This window comes from Uranotaenia lowii, chromosome 2 (assembly GCF_029784155.1).
Source record: "Uranotaenia lowii strain MFRU-FL chromosome 2, ASM2978415v1, whole genome shotgun sequence".
NCBI lineage: Eukaryota > Metazoa > Arthropoda > Insecta > Diptera > Culicidae > Uranotaenia > Uranotaenia lowii.
Window position 1 is genome coordinate 231,893,164 of NC_073692.1, and position 24,252 is coordinate 231,917,415.

The 24,252-nt window shown below is 36.6% G+C and overlaps 1 protein-coding gene across 6 annotated transcripts in view; it reads right to left on the bottom strand.

Moving 5' to 3' along the window:
* The window catches only part of LOC129744727 (ras-GEF domain-containing family member 1B), a 220,141-nt gene that overhangs the window by 66,515 nt on the left and 129,374 nt on the right, over positions 1 to 24,252 (bottom strand). For all 6 annotated transcript variants that reach the window (XR_008736982.1, XM_055737410.1, XM_055737407.1 and 3 more), the window contains exon 9: positions 7,480 to 7,775. Coding sequence is in view for 5 of the 6 variants with exons in the window: in XM_055737410.1 (XP_055593385.1) it covers positions 7,480 to 7,775 (296 nt within the window). In the remaining variant the exon portion in view is untranslated. The remainder of the gene's footprint in view (positions 1 to 7,479; positions 7,776 to 24,252) is intronic.

Consider the following 24,252-nt stretch of genomic DNA (forward strand, 5'->3'; position numbering starts at 1 on the left):
CAGAAATTTTGTTCAAAACATAAATAGGCGCATTTAGCCCGCACGGTTTGAGGTTCGGCATTTTAGACAACACTTATAATAAAATCGTTTTCTTGGAAACAGATGTGAATTTTTACATAAAAATTACTCCAATGTATAGAAAACAGATTCCTGCACACGTGTATATAGTTTTTGTACACATATTCGATGTGATATTTGAGTGAATCAGTGTTCTGCTTAATAGGCGCATATAGCCCGCTCCTCCCCTACATAAAAGAGGATTCCAGTACTTTTCCGGGACCACAATTCTACACTGCAGCTATTGAGGAGGATGTGAGTGACCACGAGAAGTCGATTGAGGAGGAAAAATTTGGCCAGAAAGTGCTTGTGTGGCAGGCAATCTGCTCCTGTGGATTGAAGTCGGCAAGTTTCTTTACAAAAGGAACAATAAATGCCGATATCTACCAAAAGGAGTGTTTGCAGAAAAGGTTGCTGCCACTATATAAGAAACAAACGACCCTGTGGCGTACTTTACCGCCGATCCCTTCTTGTGTCATCGCATCGAATCATCCAGAACATTCCACTCATCGAGAACGTTCGACATCCAGAACGCACGACGCTTGCGCCAGCCAATCAGCGACACGCCAATTGCGTCAGCCAATCAGCGACACGCAATAGCAGGTAGCAGCAATTACCGGCGACAGACAATAGCCGGCTATCAACAACAACAACAGCAGACGACAGTCGACAGCGAAAGCAAACAAAAGCGAACAACAATAGCAATAACATACAACCAATTGCATGTACAATCGCATACACGACACATTCGATATCTCACATATACATACACACCAAATAGTATAAAAAGCCAATAGTTGTACATAGAAACGAATATTAATAAAGTTTACGTCAAACAGAGAACACGCGTTTCTTAATCGATATCCGATAATTTGGACCCCCAAAACCCCACCATTATTCTGGCCGGATTTGGCGTCAGCCCACTACGCTAAATCCACTCTTGGTTTGAGGATAACGGTGTAGATTTTGTTGAGAAATATATTAACCCACCAAACTGCCAACAGGACCATGGCGGTTTTCAATAAAAATTGGAATGCTGCGGCCAAGAAGTGTGATCAATCAGCAGTACAAAACCTAATGAAACGCGTCAAGTTGAAAGTCCGAGAATATAACCAATAATTACTTTTTACTTGTATTTCTTTATAAACTGTAAGAATAAGATTTTTAAAACACCTCCGAACTGTTTCTTTGTTTGAATCATCGATAAAATCACTACAATGGAAAAAAATGTGTTTATAACTTATTTTCGATACACTCCTTATATTTAGTTCCGGTCTGGTCTAGCAACTTTAAGTAGCCGAATTGATTTTAAAAATACAAAATCTCACTCGATATTGACCCAACAGAAAAGTATCGCCAAATTGGGTGAAGGATACTCGTTTGGCAAGTTTTGTAATACTTATTTGTAAGTTATTTCTTCGTATAATTCCAAACTGTATAATGAATAACACATTGAATAAATTTGCAGTTGAGTCTTGTTGGAATAACGGGCTACAAAAAACTACAGTATCCACCATTCACCATAAGGCTGGAACAAATATCCATTTCTTCTTTTGTCTCCCCCCGCCCCCGCCCCCCCCTTCGAAATTTCCAAATACCCGAAGGGGGAAATAAATAAAGTTTCAAGTATTTCATGGAAATTTTGATAAAAAGTTTAAGTATCCTAAAGATTACAAGACCAAAAAAGAAATTTTGGCAGATGGAAGCAATTTCACCATGTGTATTCTTGATTTTATTGAATTTTTTAATAAAAAATAACATTATTTTATAGGTTTTGTGCAATGATATAGTATGCAGTTTTTTGCATACAAGCTTTTGTGTAATTTATTCCAATTTATTTGTTTTTCGCATTATTTTTTATTGTCCCCCCCCTCGCGATGTTCCAACTCTGAGTGACAAAAGAAGGATTGGAAATTTGTTCCGGCCTAATTTAATTTTGTCAAAACTTACGTATGTATTCATGAAGATGAAAAACTGCTTGAAAATTGTACGGGTTATTTCATGTTACTTTTTAAATTGGCTACTATGAACTGACAATTTAACAATTTTTGAAACAGCAGGGTTAGATGCAACATTTGTAAATCACAACATTTATTCCATTTTTATTTTGAAATAATGAAACAAAGTTACCGTAAAACGGGATAACATCACCGGGGTGATTTTGATCAACATGAAAATTTTCCACATAATCATCAATAACTAAGTCTTAAGTTAAAATATCACAAAACTTGGTTTTACGTTTAAAAACCTATAAGCTAAGTTTCAATTGGGTAGAACTTTGTTTGTACTTGAAAATTTCAAATGTAAGTAAAATGTAATTTAAAAGTCTTGAAATATCTATTTTTTCGAAGGCTCGCAAACAAACACCTTTCCTGATGAAATCAAAGCGTTTAGAAGCAGCAGATTGATTTATCTGAGAGTCCAACTTTTTTCCTTGGTAAATTTATAGTTTTGGTGTAGTTTTTGTTGTATTTTGAGGTATTTTTTAGATATTTAAAAAATAGGTACATTTTCCAAGAGTAAGCTCTAGGAGAAAAGGCTCTATCATATTGGTAAAGTTAGAAAAAAATAAAAGAGAATAGTACGAGGGCCTAGTGAACTGAATGAAGGCAAAATTTCAGTAGTTAAAATTTGACAAATAACTAGCTGACCCGGTGTGCTTTGCTACACCTTCCAAAAAAATTTAGCTCGTTAAAATAATTGAAATTAACTCTTATTTCTAAGGCTGCATTTCAAATCAAATTTCATCATAATCTAGAAGCAAACTCGTTTGAAAGAGAGCTGCAACTGGAGTTTCGAATTTTCGAATTTTTTTCTTTAAATTTGTTTGTCAAGATCTATCTGAAACTTATACTCTGTTTTAATAAGCATCAAAGAGTTTATAATGATGTCAAAATGTATGTTTTAATGATATGGACTTTTAGCCCTTTCCTCTTCCAATGCAAGGAGTGCTCACGAACTTCTTTAAAAAAAATTTTAGTATCTAATTGAGGCAACATTTTGCTTTATTTGTCTGATAAGTTTTCAAATTATGCCAAATTTAATATGAATAAAAACTTATCTTCTTCTTTTCGACTCCACCCAGAAAAAAGGAAGGGTCTCAAACTATTTATGCAAACAAACTTGTATGGGAGCACTGATTGGTTAATAAGTTTTCAAGTTATACAACGCAATTTATATGGAACTCTCTATGCCCCTCCCTTCTCTACACTGCAATGCAGAAAGGTTTGTAACAATCATAGAAAAATATCTCGTACCCAAGATAAACTTTTTAAACTTGTAGACATTACAACCAAGGATGGAAAACATCATTCACTAGCATGAATGCTAATGATTCTCAATCGCCGCTTCTTTTACGATGGTAGCATCGGCGTTGCAAATGTGACCAGTCGAATGCTGATTGGTCGGATTGGAAATCCCGAACGAATGAACTTTGACAAGCTTCGCGTGAACGAACCGAACACGACACATTCACCACAGTAAATTGGATCGCTTTTTTATTTTCACCACGACGTTCGTTGGGCGAATTGATTCGCAAATGATTGACAATCACAATCACCAAACGATTGCAATCGCGATTGTATTGGCGAATGTTTCGCAATGGATTTTTCCGGTAAAGAATTAAGCCATTGGGTGTTTATTTTTGGGCTAAATTTGTGCGTAAGGACTCCCGCGCTCGTCAACGTTGTGTTTTGTTATGATGTTGTTATAACTTGTGTTAAGCCTAGTCCTCACCCGGCAACTCGAAAAGAGTAAATGTACTCTTTTTCGATCGAGAAATGAGCGTACTCTTCTTTTTGTGAAATTTTATCAAATGTACTCTTTTTTTGTTGAAAGACATTTGATCTGAAAAACCAAGGTATTTCTTCCATTTGAAGTTGTTTCACATCTTAAGCAAAAGCTACGAAAGCAATACAGCTAACAACAAATTACTTTAAAATATTGGTCTAAAAAAACATGTATTTTAGTCCTTGTAAACAGTGAGCCCGATAAGCGCCTTTGAGTATGCAAATAGTAAATAATATGAACAAAATTCAGGTATTGTACAAGAATATTTTTTATTAATAATTGTCATGAAAGTCGCATAACCTCCAAGACATTAACAGTATTTGATTACATTGAAATATCTCAGTGCTACCTCTGATAGCATGAAATATGTACAGTTGAATCCCGCTCATCAAAGTTCCGGTTATCCGATCCTCCGCTTTATTCGAGCCACTATTTTTGTCCAAAAGCCATGTAAAAATGTTTTCTATCATTGCGATATATCGTTAAGCTATTAAATTGACGTCTCTGGCAAATTTAAAATCTAAACTTGCAGAAACGTCGATTAAATAGAAAAATAATATCCATATAAGATCCGAGCTATGCGCCTGGATGATATGCAATACCAGAGCAAATGGCTAGCGCGATTGCCGTAACACACAAATTTAGCCGCAAAATAAACACCCGATGGCTTAATCCTTTACCGGGAAATTCCTTTGCGAAACATTCGCCAATAAAATCGCGATTGCAATCGTTTGGTGATTGTGTTTGCGAATCAGTTCGAATATCCGTGGTTAAAATAAAAAGCGATCCAGTTTACTGCGGTGAATGCTTTGTGCTTCGGTTCGTTTACCCGAAGCTTGTCGAAGTCCATTCGTTCGGGATTGCAATCGTAAGCGTTCATTTTGATGTGTGAACTTTTTCCATTCCCGATTGCTTTGATTGGCAGTTAGAACTGAACGAATTCACCACCGATGGCAAATTGATCGGTTATCGATGCGATTTTTTCCATGCTTGATTACAACTGGAAGTGATGCCAAACAATGTCTGACGACTTTTTATACTGCAGATTACTTTATTTTTATTTGTTTAAGCAAAAAGTGCACATAAACTCATATGGATAAGCTGTAATCTAATGATTTGAGGAAAAGAATATGTTTAAGTTTTGTTACTCGACTGATTTACAGCAATTTTTCTCTTTTTTGTGCTGTAAATTTTTAAGACTTTTCAAGATTTAAACTTACTGACCATCTGCTTATTAACAATCGATTGGAAAGCAGATTTTCAAAATTTAATAGATTGAAAAAAATCTGTTCATGCTTCGAGGGTGCTATAAACATTTCCAAAAATTTCCATGTAAACATCACACAAAACCTTAAAATGATGATTTTTGCGCCGAAAAGAGTAACAGTTATTAATTTTTTTTTATTTTAATCTTAATTTCAATTCAGATACAACGGGGCAGATTTTTATTCGATATAAACCAATTCGCATGCCTAAAAAATATTCTAAAAATTATTTCATTTGAATCGTTTGGGTTATTTCGGAGGAGTAGTACTACAAACACCGTTACAAGAGAATTTTATATAATAGATGTTAAGAAATTGAGCCCCTTAAGTAAGCATTATTGTTCACCTTTCGATTTAATTGATGTTCGGCCTTAACACATAAAGGGGGGGTGGTAGAGTTTATCACTTTAAAAAAATCGATTTTTTTTTTATTTTCTTATTGTAAAACATTTCAAGAATGTTGTGTCAAATTTCCAAGTCAATTGAAGCAAAACTGTAGAAATGTAATCGTAATTTGAAAACTACTTATCCGATTCTTTTCAAATTTTGAACATATTTTTTACATATAAAATACCAGACCCCAAGTTTTTCTTTTTTTTTTCTACTTTGGGGAGATTTTACAGATAAAAAATGGCGGATTTTTTCGTGAAAAATCGTAGTTTTTACTTCAAACAGCCAAAAAAATTCATAATTTTTTTTAAAAGTTAAATAAAAACGTTGGGGTCCAGAAAAACATCTATTAAAAATATTTTGCTCTAATTTTTTGACTTCAGATGTTTCTGTGCTGAGATACAGTGTCCACCGCAAATCCTGTTTTCTAAAAGGCTTCCTCAAAGGTGCTCCGTCACCGGCTCATTTTTCAATATTTTTCTACGAAAAAATTACTAAATGTTCTTTTAACAATGCTTTGTATAATGCAAAAAAATTGAATACATTTGTTTGAACGATAGCTCTAGAAAAAATCGTGAAAATTGTGTTTTTTTTACCCGTTAGACCCTTAAGTACCGCGAAGAAATCTAAACCAAGAAACATCGATTCAGCATAGTATATCTCAGAATTCACTGGACCAAAAGTTACAAATTTAGTATCTTTAAGCCACAGAAAATGTTGTGTTCAATTTTGTAGAGTTTTATGATTAATTTTATATCATTTGAGTTTGTTCCGAACTGCCTTAGCAATTGATAAACTAGCATTTGTAAATATTATGAAGGTGTTTTGCATACTTTATGATCACGAAAACTTGTTCAAACTGTCAAAATAGAGACTGATCAATGTTACCCCCAAGTATCAACTTCTAAACAGAGACGAAATCGATTTTTAAATCCAATTTAAAGTAGTCTTTTAAATTTTTGCTACTATGTTTAACGTTCATATGAGTCCAGTACTGGTTTTAAAAATATGATACATACCACATTCCCTTTAACAGAAAAACCAATCGAGAAATATTGTAAAAAGTGATAAATCTTACCCCGGATTGTGGTATAACGAATAGGCATAATGATATCACCTAAAAGATTTATATTGGTTTGAATATTCTATACCAGCACTGTAGGTGAAGTTATGTTTTCGGATAAATCATTGCATATTTTTTAATAAATGTTTTTGCAATTCAGTAACTTATATGATGTAAGATGCCAGAAAATTAAAATCAATATAACGCCTTGAAGATATCATTTCCACATGCTTGTATCACACTATTGTTAACATTAAAGATTCATCCGTTCTAACATTTTTTTAAGATATCAACTACGCACATATGTAGGTGCCTTAGTAAAAAAAATGTATTGAATTTACTTCTTATATATGAGGACGTTTATGCTTCTTCGTATACATTTATGATTTTATGACAAAAAAGGATTGAAATTTAGGTCAGGACTAACCAAAAACAAATATCAACTTATACATAATTTTTTCCATAGATTTTCATTGATTTATCGCAAAAATAAAGTTTGTTGCCCATTATCCTTTCCTTGGTTAAGATGCAAACCGTATGACTTGGGTATTTAAAATAAGAGAAGAAACATTTCTTACTTCGAACGGTAAACTTCGATGTTGTTAACGTCTTCGACGGAATTCCTACACTCTTCTTAAGCTAAAAACTTGCTAAGATTAAATTGCTCTGAACTAGAAGCTTAAAAACATAATGTTCCCACCTTTCTGAACTATCCTTGATCGAATTGTGGTCCTTAATTTTCATTCTAATCACGCTAGCGAACCAAATGTCCCCATATCAAGTGTTGTCAAGTATCGCATTCGAATGGCAGTGGTCATTATTCGTGGACGACCTCTTGTCAAAGTTTCGAGTTCCCATTATCGTACTCAGTCAACCTGTCCAAGTCCTGGTCCCAAAACGGAAGTGTGCACTTACCGAACGCAGCAGTCCTCCCTAGATTTAAGGGCCAGCTTGACGATGTCCACAAAAACCGGAACCACCACCCACTCATTGCTACTGCTGGCTTTGGAAGGTTTACTGGACCCCGATTTGACACTGGATGCCGATGAATTCCGTTGCCTGTTATCCGAGGCACCATCGCTGCCACGGCCATTGCCATTGCCACCACCGGAAGCAATTTCCGTTTGTTTACTCCACAAATTGCCGCAACCCTCCGCATGGCGCTGCATACAGTCCAACTGCTGGCTGGTGGTCGTCGACAGTTTACTCCACTGGAAGAAGAAGTAGAAGAACAAGAAGATGCAAAGAGCCGGAAAAGGACAACAAAAATAACAACATGAGAGGTGATGTAAAAGTTGAAAGACAACGCAGCTTCCGCACAGAATAGTTGTAAAGATAAAATTAATTAACGCCAACAGCCATTGCAATGCCTCTGGAAGGTACCGAACCAACAACAAGTTTCGAGGCAAATTTTATCCGTGATGGCGCTTGTTTCATTCACACAACAAAAGGTTGTGCTTCCAAGCTAAGCCCAGCCAAGTAGGTAGGTATAGTATGGACCGGAACTGGTGTGCATGCAGTTGAGTTCAGTCTTATTTTATACCTTTCTCAAATATTTTCTGACCGTGCATCGCACAGTGTGATTTTCGGTGCGATGAATGTTCATTGTTTGTACCATTAGGGATAAAATGTAAACTTGTTTAAGAAGTTTGTTTCGTAATTAATTTTTTTTTAAATTTGTCTAAGCAAAAGCAATAGGAACATGAATATGTAGGGGAGTGTGTCCTACCCGGGGTTTCCCGGCCGGGAATTCTCGAGAATAATAGAAATTCGGCAATTCCTGAATCCCGGGAAACGCTCCAATTAGAGTGTCCATTTCCCGGCCGTTTTCTCATTCCCGGGAATCGGGAAATCTGGTGGCCTGTTTCCCGGGAATTCCCGGGATCCCGGGAAATTTTCAAAAACATGTATAAATGCTATTCGATTCAAACCTGTAGTGCATACAAGCCCATAATTTGTTAAAAATGTATCTACTCTTCATAATGTTTTTCAACTTATTTTTAATCAAATAACTCAACCTGTTTTCAACAATAATAAATTGAAAACAGTCAAATGAACAATAAAATAGCCTGAATAAGTCAAATGAAGAATTAATTCATGCAACTAGGGGTTAATAAAAAAAATTATCTTTTAGTTTGTTTGATTTTTCCAACCTTTTTTCGTTTTTCTGAACACTTTACAAATTTGCTTTTCATATGAAGAAAGCGATGTCTTCTTCATTTTTAAGTTTTCAAACAAATGCATAAATATTACTTTCAAGAAAATGCAATCTACCTACCTGCTGCGCGATTTTTCATATGTTTTTCGAAGTGTTGTGGCTTTTCGTTCAATGAAAACGGTGTGGAAATACATATTATATTTTTAAACTTATCTATTTGAGAAATAAGAAATGCACCAAATGGCTCCAAAGCGTCTACTGCTTCAGGAATCGGCATATTCTCAATGAGTTTTGTATGACTACATTTTCAAAAAGATCAATAAGAATAGTTCCGGAGGCTATTAGGCTTTCCCAGAGTTATAATTTCATACATGTCGGGATTTCCCGGGAATGAAACTATGATTCCCGGGAATCGGGAATTTCCGAATTTTTGAAATTCCCGGGAATTCCCGACCGGGAAATCCCGGGACGGACACTCTAGCTCCAATATCCCGGAAATTCCCGAAGCCAATAAAAAGTGCAAAATTACTTAAAATTTACACGTCCTAATTTGAAAAAAAAAAAATGGATCAGATTAAGCAAGGAAAATGATAGTTCTACCTTGATATATGGCTTATATCAATATATGGCTAAACTTTTTTTTTCAAAAAATTGATGAATACAGACATTGAATTTGATAAAAAATGTTTTTTTTTCGTTCAATCACTTAGTTTAAAAGTGAAAAATGAAAAAGAATCGATAAAACTAAACAATTCCAATAAAGAAACGCCACGAAAAGAAGCTGAATGTTCTATTTTTCAACACTCATCATTAAGCACTTCCGTTTCGCGAGTAATAAGATTTATTAGAAGCATATTCATATTATCAGTTTTATTTTGTTAACCTTCCAAAGTCGTTCGGGTCAATATGACCCGAAGCGCACATTCAAATCATCAAAACTCTTCGAGAAAAAATCGCAAAAATTTGATTTTAAAAACCTCCCTGGGGAATCACGAAATACACAATCTGTAGTACCAGGCAACTTCCTGTGACCACCGGAAGTGCTCGCTCAAAAAAATCCGTAATTAGGCTGTTCGGGTCTATATGACCCGAGAGTTTGCGTAAGTTCCCCTGGCCGCAAATATTGACCGATTTCGATGAATTTTAATTCATTGTTTAGATAATTTATTCTAATTTCTCAATATTGGAAAAAAAATTCGAAATATTTTACAAGATCACCAGTAGCTGATTCCGAATGAAAAAAGTCCCGAAAAAGACCTCTTTTTAGAATGCTTATAACTTGTGACTGGGTCCAAATATTGCGCTGATTTTATAATATTTGGAATTGTCAAGAATAAATCTATCCAAGGATGTATAATTTTCTGGTAGTCCAAAGGAAGCTTTGGCCGCTATCCCGGAACTTCCGGTAGAAAAAAATCTTACTCCAAAAAAGTCAGCCAATTTTGGCTTTGCATTGCTGTATCTCGCTTACCAATGGACCGATTCTCTAAATTCATTTTAGTTTTTTTTCGTTAACTTGATTATTATTTTCGTAGAACATAGTTGATTCCTCAAAAATCACAGTTGTTCAGTATATTGTAATTAAACTCACATCTTTTTTGTCATTTTTCAAACTCCCCCTCGTGTCGGTGGTTTTACGGGATTTTGATAGCGTGATTTCTCTAAAATTTGAACTCAAATAGGTCACTTTTTATATACCTAGAGATTCATTAGAATCTCCTCTTTCGATTGACATACTTTTTGTGTGGTGTTTTGAAAATTTGTAGCAACGTTTTTCGAATTTACTGAATGCTGCCAGATTTCAGCCAGTGTGGCCCACGTTTTCAGCAGGTTGGTGTACAAATCTCGCACCCCTCACGTAGCCGCGGGAGAAATAAATCCTTTAGCTCTCTTTTTGTCGCTCACCAAATCTACCACCCAACCCAGAAGCAGGAGGAACTGCCGTCTCGCCGCGTGGTTTGTTGATTGATTGTGCTGATGCTGATAACAAAATTAATGTTTTATTGTTGAAGGTATTGCTTGAATCTTTTTTATAAATATTTTAATGAATGGGTAACATTTCTAAAGTTCACGTCCATTATTCCAGATTCCGATTGCAGATTTAGATTTCATATTCAGATTTCAGATTCAGATTTCAGATTTAGATTTCAGATTCAGATTTCAGATTCAGATTTCAGATTCAGATTTCAGATTCAGATTTCAGATTCAGATTTCAGATTCAGATTTCAGATTCAGATTTCAGATTTAGATTTCAGATTTCTGGTTTCAGATTACAGATTCCGATTTCAGATTTCAGATTCAGATTCCGATTTCTGATTAAAGTATATGATTAAAATTTAAGAATATTTGTTACTTCAATCATAGATTTTGTGTCTCCTGCAGTAGACACTGCTTGAAATAAAAGAAAAAACTCATGATAACATTCAAAACAAATGTATCACTGAAGAATTCTTATGATAAAATATCTAAAAAGATTCAAGAAGCTATTTCAATTTGGAGAAATAATCTTTTTCTATTTTAAAATCAAAACATTTTCTACGCAAAGAGGCATCAGCATCAGAATCAGCACAATCAATCAACAAACCACGCGGCGAGACGGCAGTTCCTCCTGCTTCTGGGTTGGGTGGTAGATTTGGTGAGCGACAAAAAGAGAGCTAAAGGATTTATTTCTCCCGCGGCTACGTGAGGGGTGCGAGATTTGTACACCAACCTGCTGAAAACGTGGGCCACACTGGCTGAAATCTGGCAGCATTCAGTAAATTCGAAAAACGTTGCTACAAATTTTCAAAACACCACACAAAAAGTATGTCAATCGAAAGAGGAGATTCTAATGAATCTCTAGGTATATAAAAAGTGACCTATTTGAGTTCAAATTTTAGAGAAATCACGCTATCAAAATCCCGTAAAACCACCGACACGAGGGGGAGTTTGAAAAATGACAAAAAAGATGTGAGTTTAATTACAATATACTGAACAACTGTGATTTTTGAGGAATCAACTATGTTCTACGAAAATAATAATCAAGTTAACGAAAAAAACTAAAATTTGAATTTAGAGAATCGGTCCATTGGTAAGCGAGATACAGCAATGCAAAGCCAAAATTGGCTGACTTTTTTGGAGTAAGATTTTTTTCTACCGGAAGTTCCGGGATAGCGGCCAAAACTTCCTTTGGACTACCAGAAAATTATACATCCTTGGATAGATTTATTCTTGACAATTCCAAATATTATAAAATCAGCGCAATATTTGGAACCAGTCACAAGTTATAAGCATTCTAAAAAGAGGTCTTTTTCGGGACTTTTTTCATTCGGAATCAGCTACTGGTGATCTTGTAAAATATTTCGAAATTTTTTTTCAATATTGAGAAACTAGAATAAATTATCTAAACAATGAATTAAAATTCATCGAAATCGGTCAATATTTGCGGCCAGGAGAACTTACGTAAACTACAGGTCAAATTTATCTAAAATAGATTTGTACGGAAATTTTGCGAACAGCTTTGGAAGGTTAAACAAAGCACTTTTATTGTTTCAATATGAGTTCCAAAAGAATCTGAAATCTTATCAATGAAAAGTGTTTCAATATTAAGGACGATTCTGAAGTGGTATATCTAATATATGAAGATTGGTACTGTTGTTTCGATTTCATAGCTCAAAAAGAAGGAATTTCGCCTTTTAGTGTAGTAAGATGCCCCTTTTTAATACAGACTAATCTAATAAAATTTATATTTTTTTGTGGTTAAAACTCTCCTTTTGTTCTTACAATGAGAATAAAAGTACCAAATAAAGATTTGACTTAAGAGTTCAAAAAGTAAAAATTGCTTAAGAGAGTATTGCAACTGAAGAATATCATGGAACCGAGGCCAGCTGTAGGTTCCATTGGAAGGAGAATGTTGGAAAACTGACTATAGGGGAGAGTGGGGATTCTTGATCCCCTTTTCTTATTTTCACCATATCTTTTTGGAAAAATTTAGCAACTCGCCGTCTTTGACATTTTCTGACAGCTTGTAACTTCAAGTTTCTATGCTCCAAAAATTAGAACGATACTTGAACCCGTTGATGAACTAGAAGCATTTTCGTGGGAGTAAAAAAATTGCGATTTTTCTGAAGTTAGGGGAGACTTGATCCCCTATTGAAGGAGACTTGATCTTTTATTCAGGAAGCCCTAATCCTTGTATAAAAATCAAACAAAACCCCAAGATAGAATATTAATTGACTATTTTGGTCTTGTTTGTTCTCATTTCACAATTTATAGCAGACATAAGAAGAAAATTCTATAACTTTGTCTCAACGCTAATAACATTGCATACTTAAAGGCGCTATTTTTTATAATTAAGAGAAAATTAATTATTTTTGATCTTTTCTTCTGATTGATAAATATTAGTTTTTGGATAAATATTAGTAATTTCGTAATCAGCAATCATAACAATAAATTTAGAAGAAGAATATGCCGTTTGGAAGGGGGATCAATTGTACCCAACTCTAGGGGATCAATTGTACCCATAATCAACATTTTAGAAAACTTTTTCTGAAAAAAGTTGAGAGTTTTCCATTACTTTGAAAATATGGCATTATGAAGTTCATTTTACGCGCGAACGATTGATACATTGGAACAAATATTTTTTTCATAATTTTCCCATGTAAGGAACATTTTAAAGTGATGAAAAAAGACCTTCAAGTTACATTTTGTGAAATTTTTCAAACAAAGTTCAATTCCTCAAACAATTATTTTGTTAAAATTTTTTAAACTACAAGCACTGTTATTTTGCTCAATTTGGCACATTGGTCAGTTTTGCTGCAAACACTCTTCAAAGCGCACAAAAAATTGTGTTTTTACCTGCTTTTATAAGTACTTTTGTCCCCATATTGTTAAAAGTGCTCGCTACCTGCATATGTGAGTGCAGTTACTCGACCATTGTTGATTCTCCATGCAAAAAAAAGAGATTTATTGTCATTATTTTTTTTTTTATTATTCTTCCATTCAACATGTCCTTTCATAACTTTTAAAGGAGTTATTGGCCCACTTTAGTATTTTAAGATGAAAGTTGCATCATAAATTGGACTATAGAATGGTATTTATTGCAAAATATTCGGCGATGCAGACGGAACTTTTAGAGACCATTTAAAACTTATTTACAATTTTTCAAAAAATCCCTTACGTAGAAGAAATGAATTATAAACCCCATCTCAGAATCCCAGGCAGGGTTGGGAAGCAACGCCAACAATTCGAAAAATATGTACAATATTCACTTTTATATAAATTATATAAAAATAAAGCTATGAGTCTGTCTTTACATGTTTCAAAATTTAGGAAAAATTATTGAAGTGTCTAAAAACTACAACCGATACAGTTTTGAAAGACAAGTTCGTTTGCCGCCGTGTTTATGCAATTTTTTGCACAAATTGCAAATAATAAAAAAACGTACCAAAAGCATAAACTGTTGTTTAATAATAACAGTATTCTTTATGTAAATCAAGTTTTGATTTCAGAGATATAACGTTTTGAAAAAATGAAATCATCACAAAATTTAAAGTACGACCTGTAATAATTTCTGACATCACATGAGATTATTTTTGAGTTTTCAATATTCAAGACCTTGACATATGCAGCAACCAGAAAACGTTTTGATTTATGTTCGAAAAGATACTAGAGATTCACATTCAGTTTTTTTTATTCCATATTTTGCTTCGAAATTCCTATACTCTATCGGACGGCGAAAAAATTCAAAAAATCTTCTCTAACTTTTTTTGCAAAATCCAAAATTTCTTGAGGTCTTCAAGAAACTTGATTTTGGATAAGAAATCGTTATTATGTCATACTTAGTATTATAGTACTATTCTAAAATGTTATTTTTTCCCAACCGCCACATTGACGAGTTCCTGTATAGATAGGTACCGTCAAAGGGAGCATCATGCAACAGCAGGGTTAGATGCCACATTTGTAGACCTCAACACTTATTCAATTTTTATTTCATTATAATCATTAAACGATAACAAAATGATGATGACATAGTGTCTCATACCGTGGTATAGTTTTTTTTTAAATTTTGATTATCATAGAATAGGTGTACAAATTACAACATTTGCCGTGGAAAACTTTGAGGGATGAATGACATCCAGGTGTTAAAATCCTAAGGACCAAATAAATAAATAAAATATTAGTAAAAAACTTTACTCACTATGATAGATTGGATCAATGATATCTCCTACAAACTTTATACTGTTTTTTATAATATTTTATAATTCAGTTACCAGTTTGGGCTAAAATGTATATCAAAATGCAAATCAAACAGACATCTCTTTTTGATATGCTGGAATATGATTGTTTTGCACCACGCGCTTGTTAATTTCAAAATTTCATCCATCCACACAGGATTTATATAAGCTAAATAGTAAAATTTTTTGTATTATTTTTTACCCCTAAATGTATGCAGCACCTTTATGCTTTTTCTTCAAAAACATTATTTACAGAAAAATGTAAAATTTAATTCGAAAGAAGAAACAAAAATAGCGCAATTGGTACTTTATACGTTATGACATCACAAATATTTCAAAAACTATAGATTTTCAAACGTTTTAATTTGATTTTTCATTCAAACCAAAGATGGTTTCCACTTACCCATTTTTCTTAGTAGGGTGAAAATCGCATGTTTTTGTTAAATAAAAAATAATTGGTGAAACCGTTATTTTTTCTGAAAACTTCAATTAGATGTCCCATCAACCTTGAAACTTTTGATGATGACTTGTATGATTATCTGTGAATATTAAGTTTTTAGAAGCAATTGAAATTGGAAAGTGTCGCATGATGGTATAGCCACAGTTGATGGTATAGCTAAAAAGTCCGTAAACCTAGTGTTAATGAAAAATATGATATGAAAATGTTTGAAAATGTATAGTTTTTGATAAATTTGCGTTGCCATAAAGGCCATAACACTTAAAACATCAGTTGCAGTAATTTCTGGTTCTGTTAAAACAAATTTTTACACTTTTTCTGGATAAAAGATACATATAAAGTATCTATATGCAAAATGTAAATATTCGAATCATGATAATTTTTTTTCCTAATTCTACCCATTTTACGGTACTCATTTTTAAAATTGTATATTTTATAAGAGATTCAACAACCCGAAATCTAACACATGGTTTTCCATTGATTCATAAAGGTGGGAAAAACTTAGCCTGTGGTATATTCATGAGCTGATAAGGTTTTGCAATTCAAGGAAAGCTTTCCCCAGCATGATTTATATTTTTTTTTGTTTCGATTATAGTCGTTTTACCATCATTATGGCATTCGCGACTTTATCAACGTTACAGTTGGCGGATCGTTATGGAAAAACTGATCCGGTACAACTGTGTTCGATGTTTACTCTTGGGCTCGAACTCGCGGACATCTGCTCAGGAGACAACAGACTTGCCAACTGAGCTATATCACAAGCCCTATGATCTATAACAGAAATTTAAAAGATTATGGACAATAACTCTATGATCATCTGCTGAGCTGAAATAAACTGTAACAAATTTGTCCATACCTATCTTAGCAGAAGTCCACTGTGATTCAGTGTCTCGTGCGGTTCTAGAGGGTCAATGAATTCTTCAAATAGTGGAAAGCACAGCGCTTTACAAACTTACCGACGACGGACGGTCGAAAAGATCTATTTAATCGTGGAATGCTTTTGGCTATTTTGTTAGGGTGGACAATTCACTTGAAAGGGGTAAGGATTGTAGTTTCAATATTTGAATCTAAAAATAGAAATGTTAGGGGTTTACCCTTCTGATAGTAATTCACATTTATAATTGTTCTAAAAGAGTGTAACAAATGACGTGTAAGATTGTTAGCTTTAATTGAATAAATTAAGAGCCACCTTACTTTCTAATTACGAGCTTCATCACGGGGTTCTTTGCGTGGACTGACAGAATTCTAGTTTGGTGCAAAAGCATGACGTACCTCTTCTCTAGAGCGATAGCATTTGTTGCTGGGTTGGGACCACTTCAAAGTTATAATCAACTGCGTTCATCCAAATGGCGTTTTCGCTTGACGGATTCTGAGGTTATTTCATAAGAGAAGAGCACTCAAATAGCAGCTACATTTTCTAATGTTCTGATTCCTTTCACAGCCGGGGGGTTTCTTTGGTCTTACTTTATGAGGTCGGATTATACAAAGCCGGAACAGTTGAAGCTTGCAAGCTTTAATTACTCAACATGTCCAATATAAACTTTTGAATAAGTTATAAAATGTCAATAAATATACCTTAAAAAATTGTTCATTCATTTGTGAAAAGTTTATGAGTCTAAACTTAATGGTGAAAGCCTTGTTCATATCCCCTAAAAATTATCTATACGAAACCAAACATAAAACTTAACATGCTCAAGAGCAGTTTTGAATTTATCATTACCATCATACAGGAAAAACTAACATTTTCTAACTATAAATCGATCAGTTTGGATGAGGTGAATTTGCTGATTTTTTCATAAAGAGTGCACTACACTGAAAGCGACAGAGTGATAGGTAATTTTACTTTAAAGTTTCTTTAAAGGTTTCTTTTCAGTCCGGGGACTGTTGATGGAGGCAAAATAGTAGCGGCTGCAAGAGGACATTAACACCCCACACAAAAATGTTCTCTAATGTTTGCCATGCTCTCCAAGTGTTGCTATTGCTTTAGGATCGCTCTTTTAATTAATTCCGGTGGTTCCATAAATTTGTTAAATAGCTAGTGGAAACATTTCGTGTACACACTTATACATTTATTCAGCAAAAGCAGCATGGTATTTTAATCAACTAGCATACAAACAGCCAACACGCTGTTTGTGGTGAAATTATAACAAATTCATCGTCGTGTGCATCCAGCACATTAACAAATTACCATATCGGCAAACTGAAATTATGGCATCACATTGCAGTCCGAGGTTTCCCGCCATTTTCTGGCTCGGTACGATACATTTTACCGCGAATATTTCCATATCTATAATTTGTTTGCCCTCAGACTACCGTGAGGCGGTGATATATTAGTATGCCCCGGGTAAACTATGCATGAAATTCCGGTGCCCTGCACTTCCTTCTGGAGTTTGGAGCCACGGGACGGCCTGCAGTTGCAGCATAACGACTCTCCTGATCTCTGTCTCTCTCTTTCCATTTTGCTTGCTGAATCCCGGAAAATGTGCATTACTTATAAATGACGTTGTTTTGCAGGAAGGTTTGTTGCTTTTCTCGGTATTTTACAAGTTTAATTTATTTTTCGTCCAAGCGGTTCGGTGTCCTACAAAATAGCTTTAAAAGCTTAAAAGACACATTTCACGCACGCATCAGAAATTTTTATCCGTTTGTGAATCAAAAAACCTCGAATTATAATTTCGATAATTCAAACTACACAAAAGCAACGAAAATGTAGAGAAACCAAAAATTTTAACCATTTTTTCTATCATTGTGTAGAAGAAAAAAATTGCTGAAAAAAGTTAAATCACGACACAAAAAAGGACCCTTTTAAATTTTAGGAGGAAACTTTGACATTTTCTATCAAAAATAATAAAGATATTTGATTTTGACAAGACGTTTCTAAAATACTTAATTTTATGGAAATCGGTTGAAATCCAGCTGAGTTACAACAACGCGTATGATTGAATTAACGCCACAAAATTGATCATTTTGTAGAAATTTATAAGGAAAATATACTATGAAATCGGTATCGATTTTTGAAGAAGGCCAATACGCCAAGATTTCTGAACATATAAACAATTGCCTATTTTGCTGTATCTTATCATATTCTTAACTAAGTATCAAAACAATTTAAAAATGAGCATTATTTTCATTCCGCGATATGTAAATTAAAGTTTTCCGTGATTGTTACGTACAAAATTAATATATAGGATTTTAGGGCCTTTTGTTTTCTCATTTTGTCTATTCGTCAAAATGCGAGCGCCCTTTTGAAATTCAAAATAACTGTTGGTCATTTAGATCACTTACCGCAGAAGCAACATTTCGGCCAATTTTCGCTTTGCAAAGCAGCTTCAAGTATAATCTCACTGAACATATTTGGACATTTTAATACATAACCATTCAAAAGTCACTTTCATTCGCGTTTGATTTAAAATTATGGGAATTTCTTTTTTAGACCCCAAAATAACTATTGGCCTTTTTGTAGGCGATGAAATTTGGAGGGGAAAAAACCTCACCAGATTAAAATAAACAAAATATACTTTTCACCAGCAGTAGATTTCATTCGTTTTTGAACGGATGTTTGTATAGAAAACATCGTAATCTATGTATTGTTGGTTTTTTTTTTCACAAAATTAAAATTTATCGCAAATTATCTTGCTGGGCGATAATGAACCTCATTTACGTTTGCAAAATTGCAGGTTATAGAACGCTATAGTGCCCTATTTTCATGGTCAAGACCCGGAGCGCAGGTGCGTCACAGGAATCGTGTATGAACAAACTGCGAGATATCGTCAACGAGCTGTTCCCACAGCACGAGTAAATTACATGGCCGAGGGTCCCATACGACTAGGATACGAGTGAGGAGGAGCAGATTTTGCTGGAGGAACTGGGCTACATCGCTAAGTCCCTTCAGCTGAACAGAGCTCCGGGTCCGGGTGGCATCCCTAATGTAGCAGTGAAGGCCACGCTCATGGAACATCCTGAAATGTTCCGGTCATCACTGAAACAGTGCGTGGATGATAGGGGTTTCCCAGACGTGTGGAAGCGGCAATGATTGGTGCTCCTGCCAAAACCGGGCAAGACAACAGGTGACCCATCAGCATATCGCCCAATATGCCTCCTGGATACTGCTGGAAAGGTGTTAGAGAAGGTGGAACAGAGCAGCATTCCAGTTCTACACCGAAAGTGCGAACGGCCTATCCGATAAACAGTTCGGTTTTCGGAAAGGCTGCAGTATGGTGGATGCCATTCGACGTGTCATCGAAGGGGCAGACAAAGCCAGACTAAAGAAGAGGAGAGGAGACCGGTTTTGTGCAGTGCTCACCCTTGACGTGAAGAACGCCTTCAACAGCGTCAGTTGGGCGGCGATTGCGTCGTCGCTCATTCATCTGTGGATTCCGGCATATAGTTATGTATCTGTAGGATGGTGGAGTGCTACTTCCGTAACCGCTAATTACGGTATATGACCAGCGAGGGACTGGAAACAGTGAGAGTCTCGGCAGGGGTTCCACAAGGATCGATACTTGACCCGGGTTTGTGGAACATTGACTACGACGAACTGCTGAGACTGCGTCTCCCCACTGGAGTGAGACTTGTGGGATTCGCCGATGACGTGGTTCTCCTGGAGTAACTCGGCGATCCGCTGCAGCAGAAGGAAGGTCCTGGCGAGTGTGACCTCGTCCATTTTGCGGTACGGAGCGGCAGCCTGGAAGGCAGCCTTGAACAGGCAGTGTAACCTGCAAAAGCTCTGCAGTGTGTAGCGGCCGATGAACCTGCGAGTAATCAGCGCATACTGAACGGTGTCCTCGGTAGCTGCTGATGTTGTGGCAGGGGTCATGCTCATCTCGGTCATACTAGAGAAAGATATCTTCTGCTACGAGCACAGGCACATGCCCGATGTGCGGAAACATGCCAGAGAGGCCTCGATGTCCAACTGGCAGCACCAGTGGGACAGCTCGGAACGTGGCCGCTGGACTCATCGCTTGATCTCTAACGTCGGATCCTGGATGGACCGGAGACATGGTGAGGTGGATTTCTGCATGACACAGTACTTGACTAGTCACGGATGATTCATGCAATACCACCATCATCGGTTTGGTCACATGGCCACGCCTTTCTGCCCATCCTGCGGTGACACAGTAGAGACACCAGAGCACGTAGTGTTCAACTGTCCGAGGTTCGAAGGGGTACGTGCTAACATGCTTGCCACCGGCGGGCCAGACACGACAGCCGACAACATCGTGCAGAGGATGTGTGAGAGTGTCAATACTTGGCGCTTGCCGTGGTCAGCGTTGGGTTCACCCGGATCATGACTGCCCTGCAGAGGAGTTGGAGCCAGCACCAGTTCGCGACCGGTGTAGGATGACTCCTTCGTCGGGGAGCATATGAGTAGTGTGCGTCCGATCCTGACAATAAAGCATACAAAGATAAGACTATACCTTCTACAGCCGGCCGGTGGTGTTCGGGACCCAAAACAGCAACATCACGACGGTCCTCCTGCGAGATAGTGGGGTTAGCTGCGGGCCTTGCGAGCCCGTGACTACAAAAAAAAACATAAGCAACGAACAACGAACAACAAATTTCGGATGTAAATCGGCAAAGACCCACGCGACGAAAAGGGACTAGCGATTGGAAACTTGGAACATGGAACTGCCGATCTCTAAATTTTGTGGGCAGTACCCACGTGCTCTCCAACGAGTTGAAGAGCCGCAAATTCGATATCGAAGCTCTGCAGGAGGTATGCTGGAAGGGCTCCACGGTACGAACGTATCCAGATGGTCGTGCCATCTACCAGAGCTGCGGCAACACACACGAGCTTGGAACAGCTTTTATAGTGATGGGAAAGATGCAAAAGCGCGTGATCGGGTGGTGGCCGATCAACTCACGAATGTGCCGGTTGAGAATCAAGGGCCGGTTCTTCAACATCAGCATCATCAACGTGCACAGCCCTCACCTCGGAAGTACCGGTGACGACAAAGACGAATTCTACGCGCAGCTGGAGCGTGAATATGACCGTTGCCCAAAACATGATATCAAGATCGTCATCGGGGATTTCAACGCTCAGATCGGCCAGGAGGAGGAATTTAAACCGACAATTGGAAGGTTCAGTGCGCACCAGCTGACCAACGAAAACGGCCTCAGACTGATAGATTTCGCCGCCTCCAAACGAATGGCCGTACGTAGTACCTTTTTCCAGCACCGCCTCCCACACAAGTACACCTGGAGATCGCCGTACGAAACGCAATCACAGATCGACCACGTTTTGATTGACAGCCGGCACTTCTCGGACATCATCGACGTCAGATCCTGTCGAGGCGCCAACATCGAGTCAGACCACTATCTGGTGATGGTGAAGATGCGCCCAAAACTCTCCGTAGTGAACAACACACGAAACCGGCGCCCGCCTCGGTTAAATATCGCACGACTGAAGCAACCTGGGGTCGCGGCAGACTACGCGCAATCTGTCGAAGCAGCGCTGCCGGCAGAGGGCGAGATTGACGAAGCCCCTCTCGAGGACTGTTGGGATACCATCAAGACAGCCATCAACAGTGCTGCGGAGAACGTCATCGGTTATGCGGAGCGAACTCGACGGAACGACTGGTTCGACGAAGAGTGTAGGAGAGTGATGGACAAAGAGAATGCCGCGCGGGCGGCAGTAGTGCAAAGAGGCACCCGTCGAAATGTGGAAAATCACCGACAGCGGAAAAGGCAGCGAGTCCGAATTTTCCAGGAGAAAAAGCGCCGCCTGGAGGAGGAGGAGCTCGAGGATAAGGACGGGGGCATCCTGACGGACAATCGTGAGGGGATCAAAAGGTGGAAGCAGTACTTCGATGAACACCTGAACGGCGCACATGCAGGAGATCAAGACGGTGGGGGAAGGTACATCGCCGGCGTAGCCAACGACGTAGAGGAGCCAATCCCAACGATGAGTGAAGTTAAGGAAGCCATTCGCCAGCTGAATAGAAACAAGTCGGCTGGGAAGGATGGCATCGCAGCTGAACTCATCAAAATGGGCCCGGACAAGTTGGCCGATTGCCTGCACCGGTTGATAGCCCGGATCTGGGACATAGAACAGCTATCGGAGGAGTGGAAGGAGGGGATAATATGCCCCATCTACAAGAAGGGCGACAAATTGGACTGTGAGAACTACCGAGCGATCACTGTCCTCAATGTCGCCTACAAAGTGTTGTCCCGAATCCTACTCCGCGAATTTTGATTTTTTTTGCCCGAGTCGAGTTTTTCTTTTACTCCATCCTTATGCTGCCTGAGTTGGGTAGAGAATCCGCTCAAGCTAACCCGGACAGAGCCGAGTCAAATAAAATCACCACTCTAGACTCTCTTGCTCAAGATCAACTCCCTACTCAACCGAGTGGTGAGTTTAGCAGACTCGCAAGGAGCCTGAGTCTGATGGGAAAAAAATCCGTAGAGTAAAAATAAAATTCGCTCACAGGTAGGCTGATTTTAAATCCTTGAGTCGGGAAGAATCTCTTGGTTTTGACTCGCTTGAGTATTTTATTTTGACTCGCTTGAGTATTTTTTTTGACTCGCTTGAGTATTTTTGTTTTAACTCCGATTCTTTTCGGCTAGCTTGATTTTTGTAGATTTTGACTCAAGGTTTTTCTGGCTTGCTGGAGTCGTTTGACTTTGACCGGCCTGAGTCGTTTTTTCTACTCGATTGAGGCGTATGGAGTTTGGATTCTGGCTCGGCTCGTCGTTCGTGTGGAGTGCACTGGTAGAGATGATTGATTCCTTTACCTGTATTATACAGGCTGTATATACCGGGACAAGCGTCGGGTGTCTAGTTTGAACCAAATTTGTTCTATTCGCGCTGTTTGCTTGCGTCGCTGATTGTAGTGCGCTATATAAATTACAAAAGAGTTTTTAATTTCTATCTGTAAATTATTTCGAAATTGTAATTCATTTAGAAATTGTTTTGAAAAATTACGGCATAAGACAATTAAGTTTGTAATCATACAAGAAACAATATGTTAACGCAATTATTTATTATGGTCCATTTTTAAATTTTCAAAACTTAACATTTTGAATGACCATTGCGTTTGAAATTTTAAAACATTTACTCGAAATAAAGAATTCACTTTCAAAAATTCAAAATTTGATATTTTTTATACAAATTTTATGATTGACAATTAAAATTTAAAAATTCATAACTAAAAGTCAAAATTAAGCATTCAAAATGCAAAATTCACAACTCCAAATTCCATATTAAAAATTCAAACTTCAGCCATCAAATTTTTAAATTATAAATTCAAAATTCCAGGGAAAAACTTAAAAACCCTAAATTTAAAATGTAAAATTCGAAATTCAAAATTCAAAATTGAACCTACAAAATGCATAATTTTAAATTCCGAATTCCAGATTAAAAATTCAAAATTGTAATGCAAAAAATATAATTCAAAAATTAAAATTACAAATTGAAAACACAATATTTGAATTTAATCATTCAAAATTCTGTTTTCAAAATTCAGCCATTAAAATGAAAAATCTTAAATTTAAAATTCAAAATCCAAATTTAGAAATTCAAAATTCAAATTTAAGTACTTAAATTCAAAACTTTCAAAATTCAATAATTTAAAATTAACATTCAAAATGTTATATTCAAAATTCAACATTCAAAATTTTATATTTAACATTCATAATTTTCTTTTTTCAAAATCCGAAATTTACAATCGAAATTCTTTATTGAAATTTCATAATAACATATTATTATTTTAAGAGGAGAAGTCACCGTGAATTTGTTTTATGAAATGAATTTGCGGCTTTATCGGTGAGGGTTAAAGAGTTGAAATGAAAGACGGATAGAAGATCAGAAGAAAATTCTAAGGTGGTGAAAAGAGCGAAGAGCATTTGAAATAGAAGCT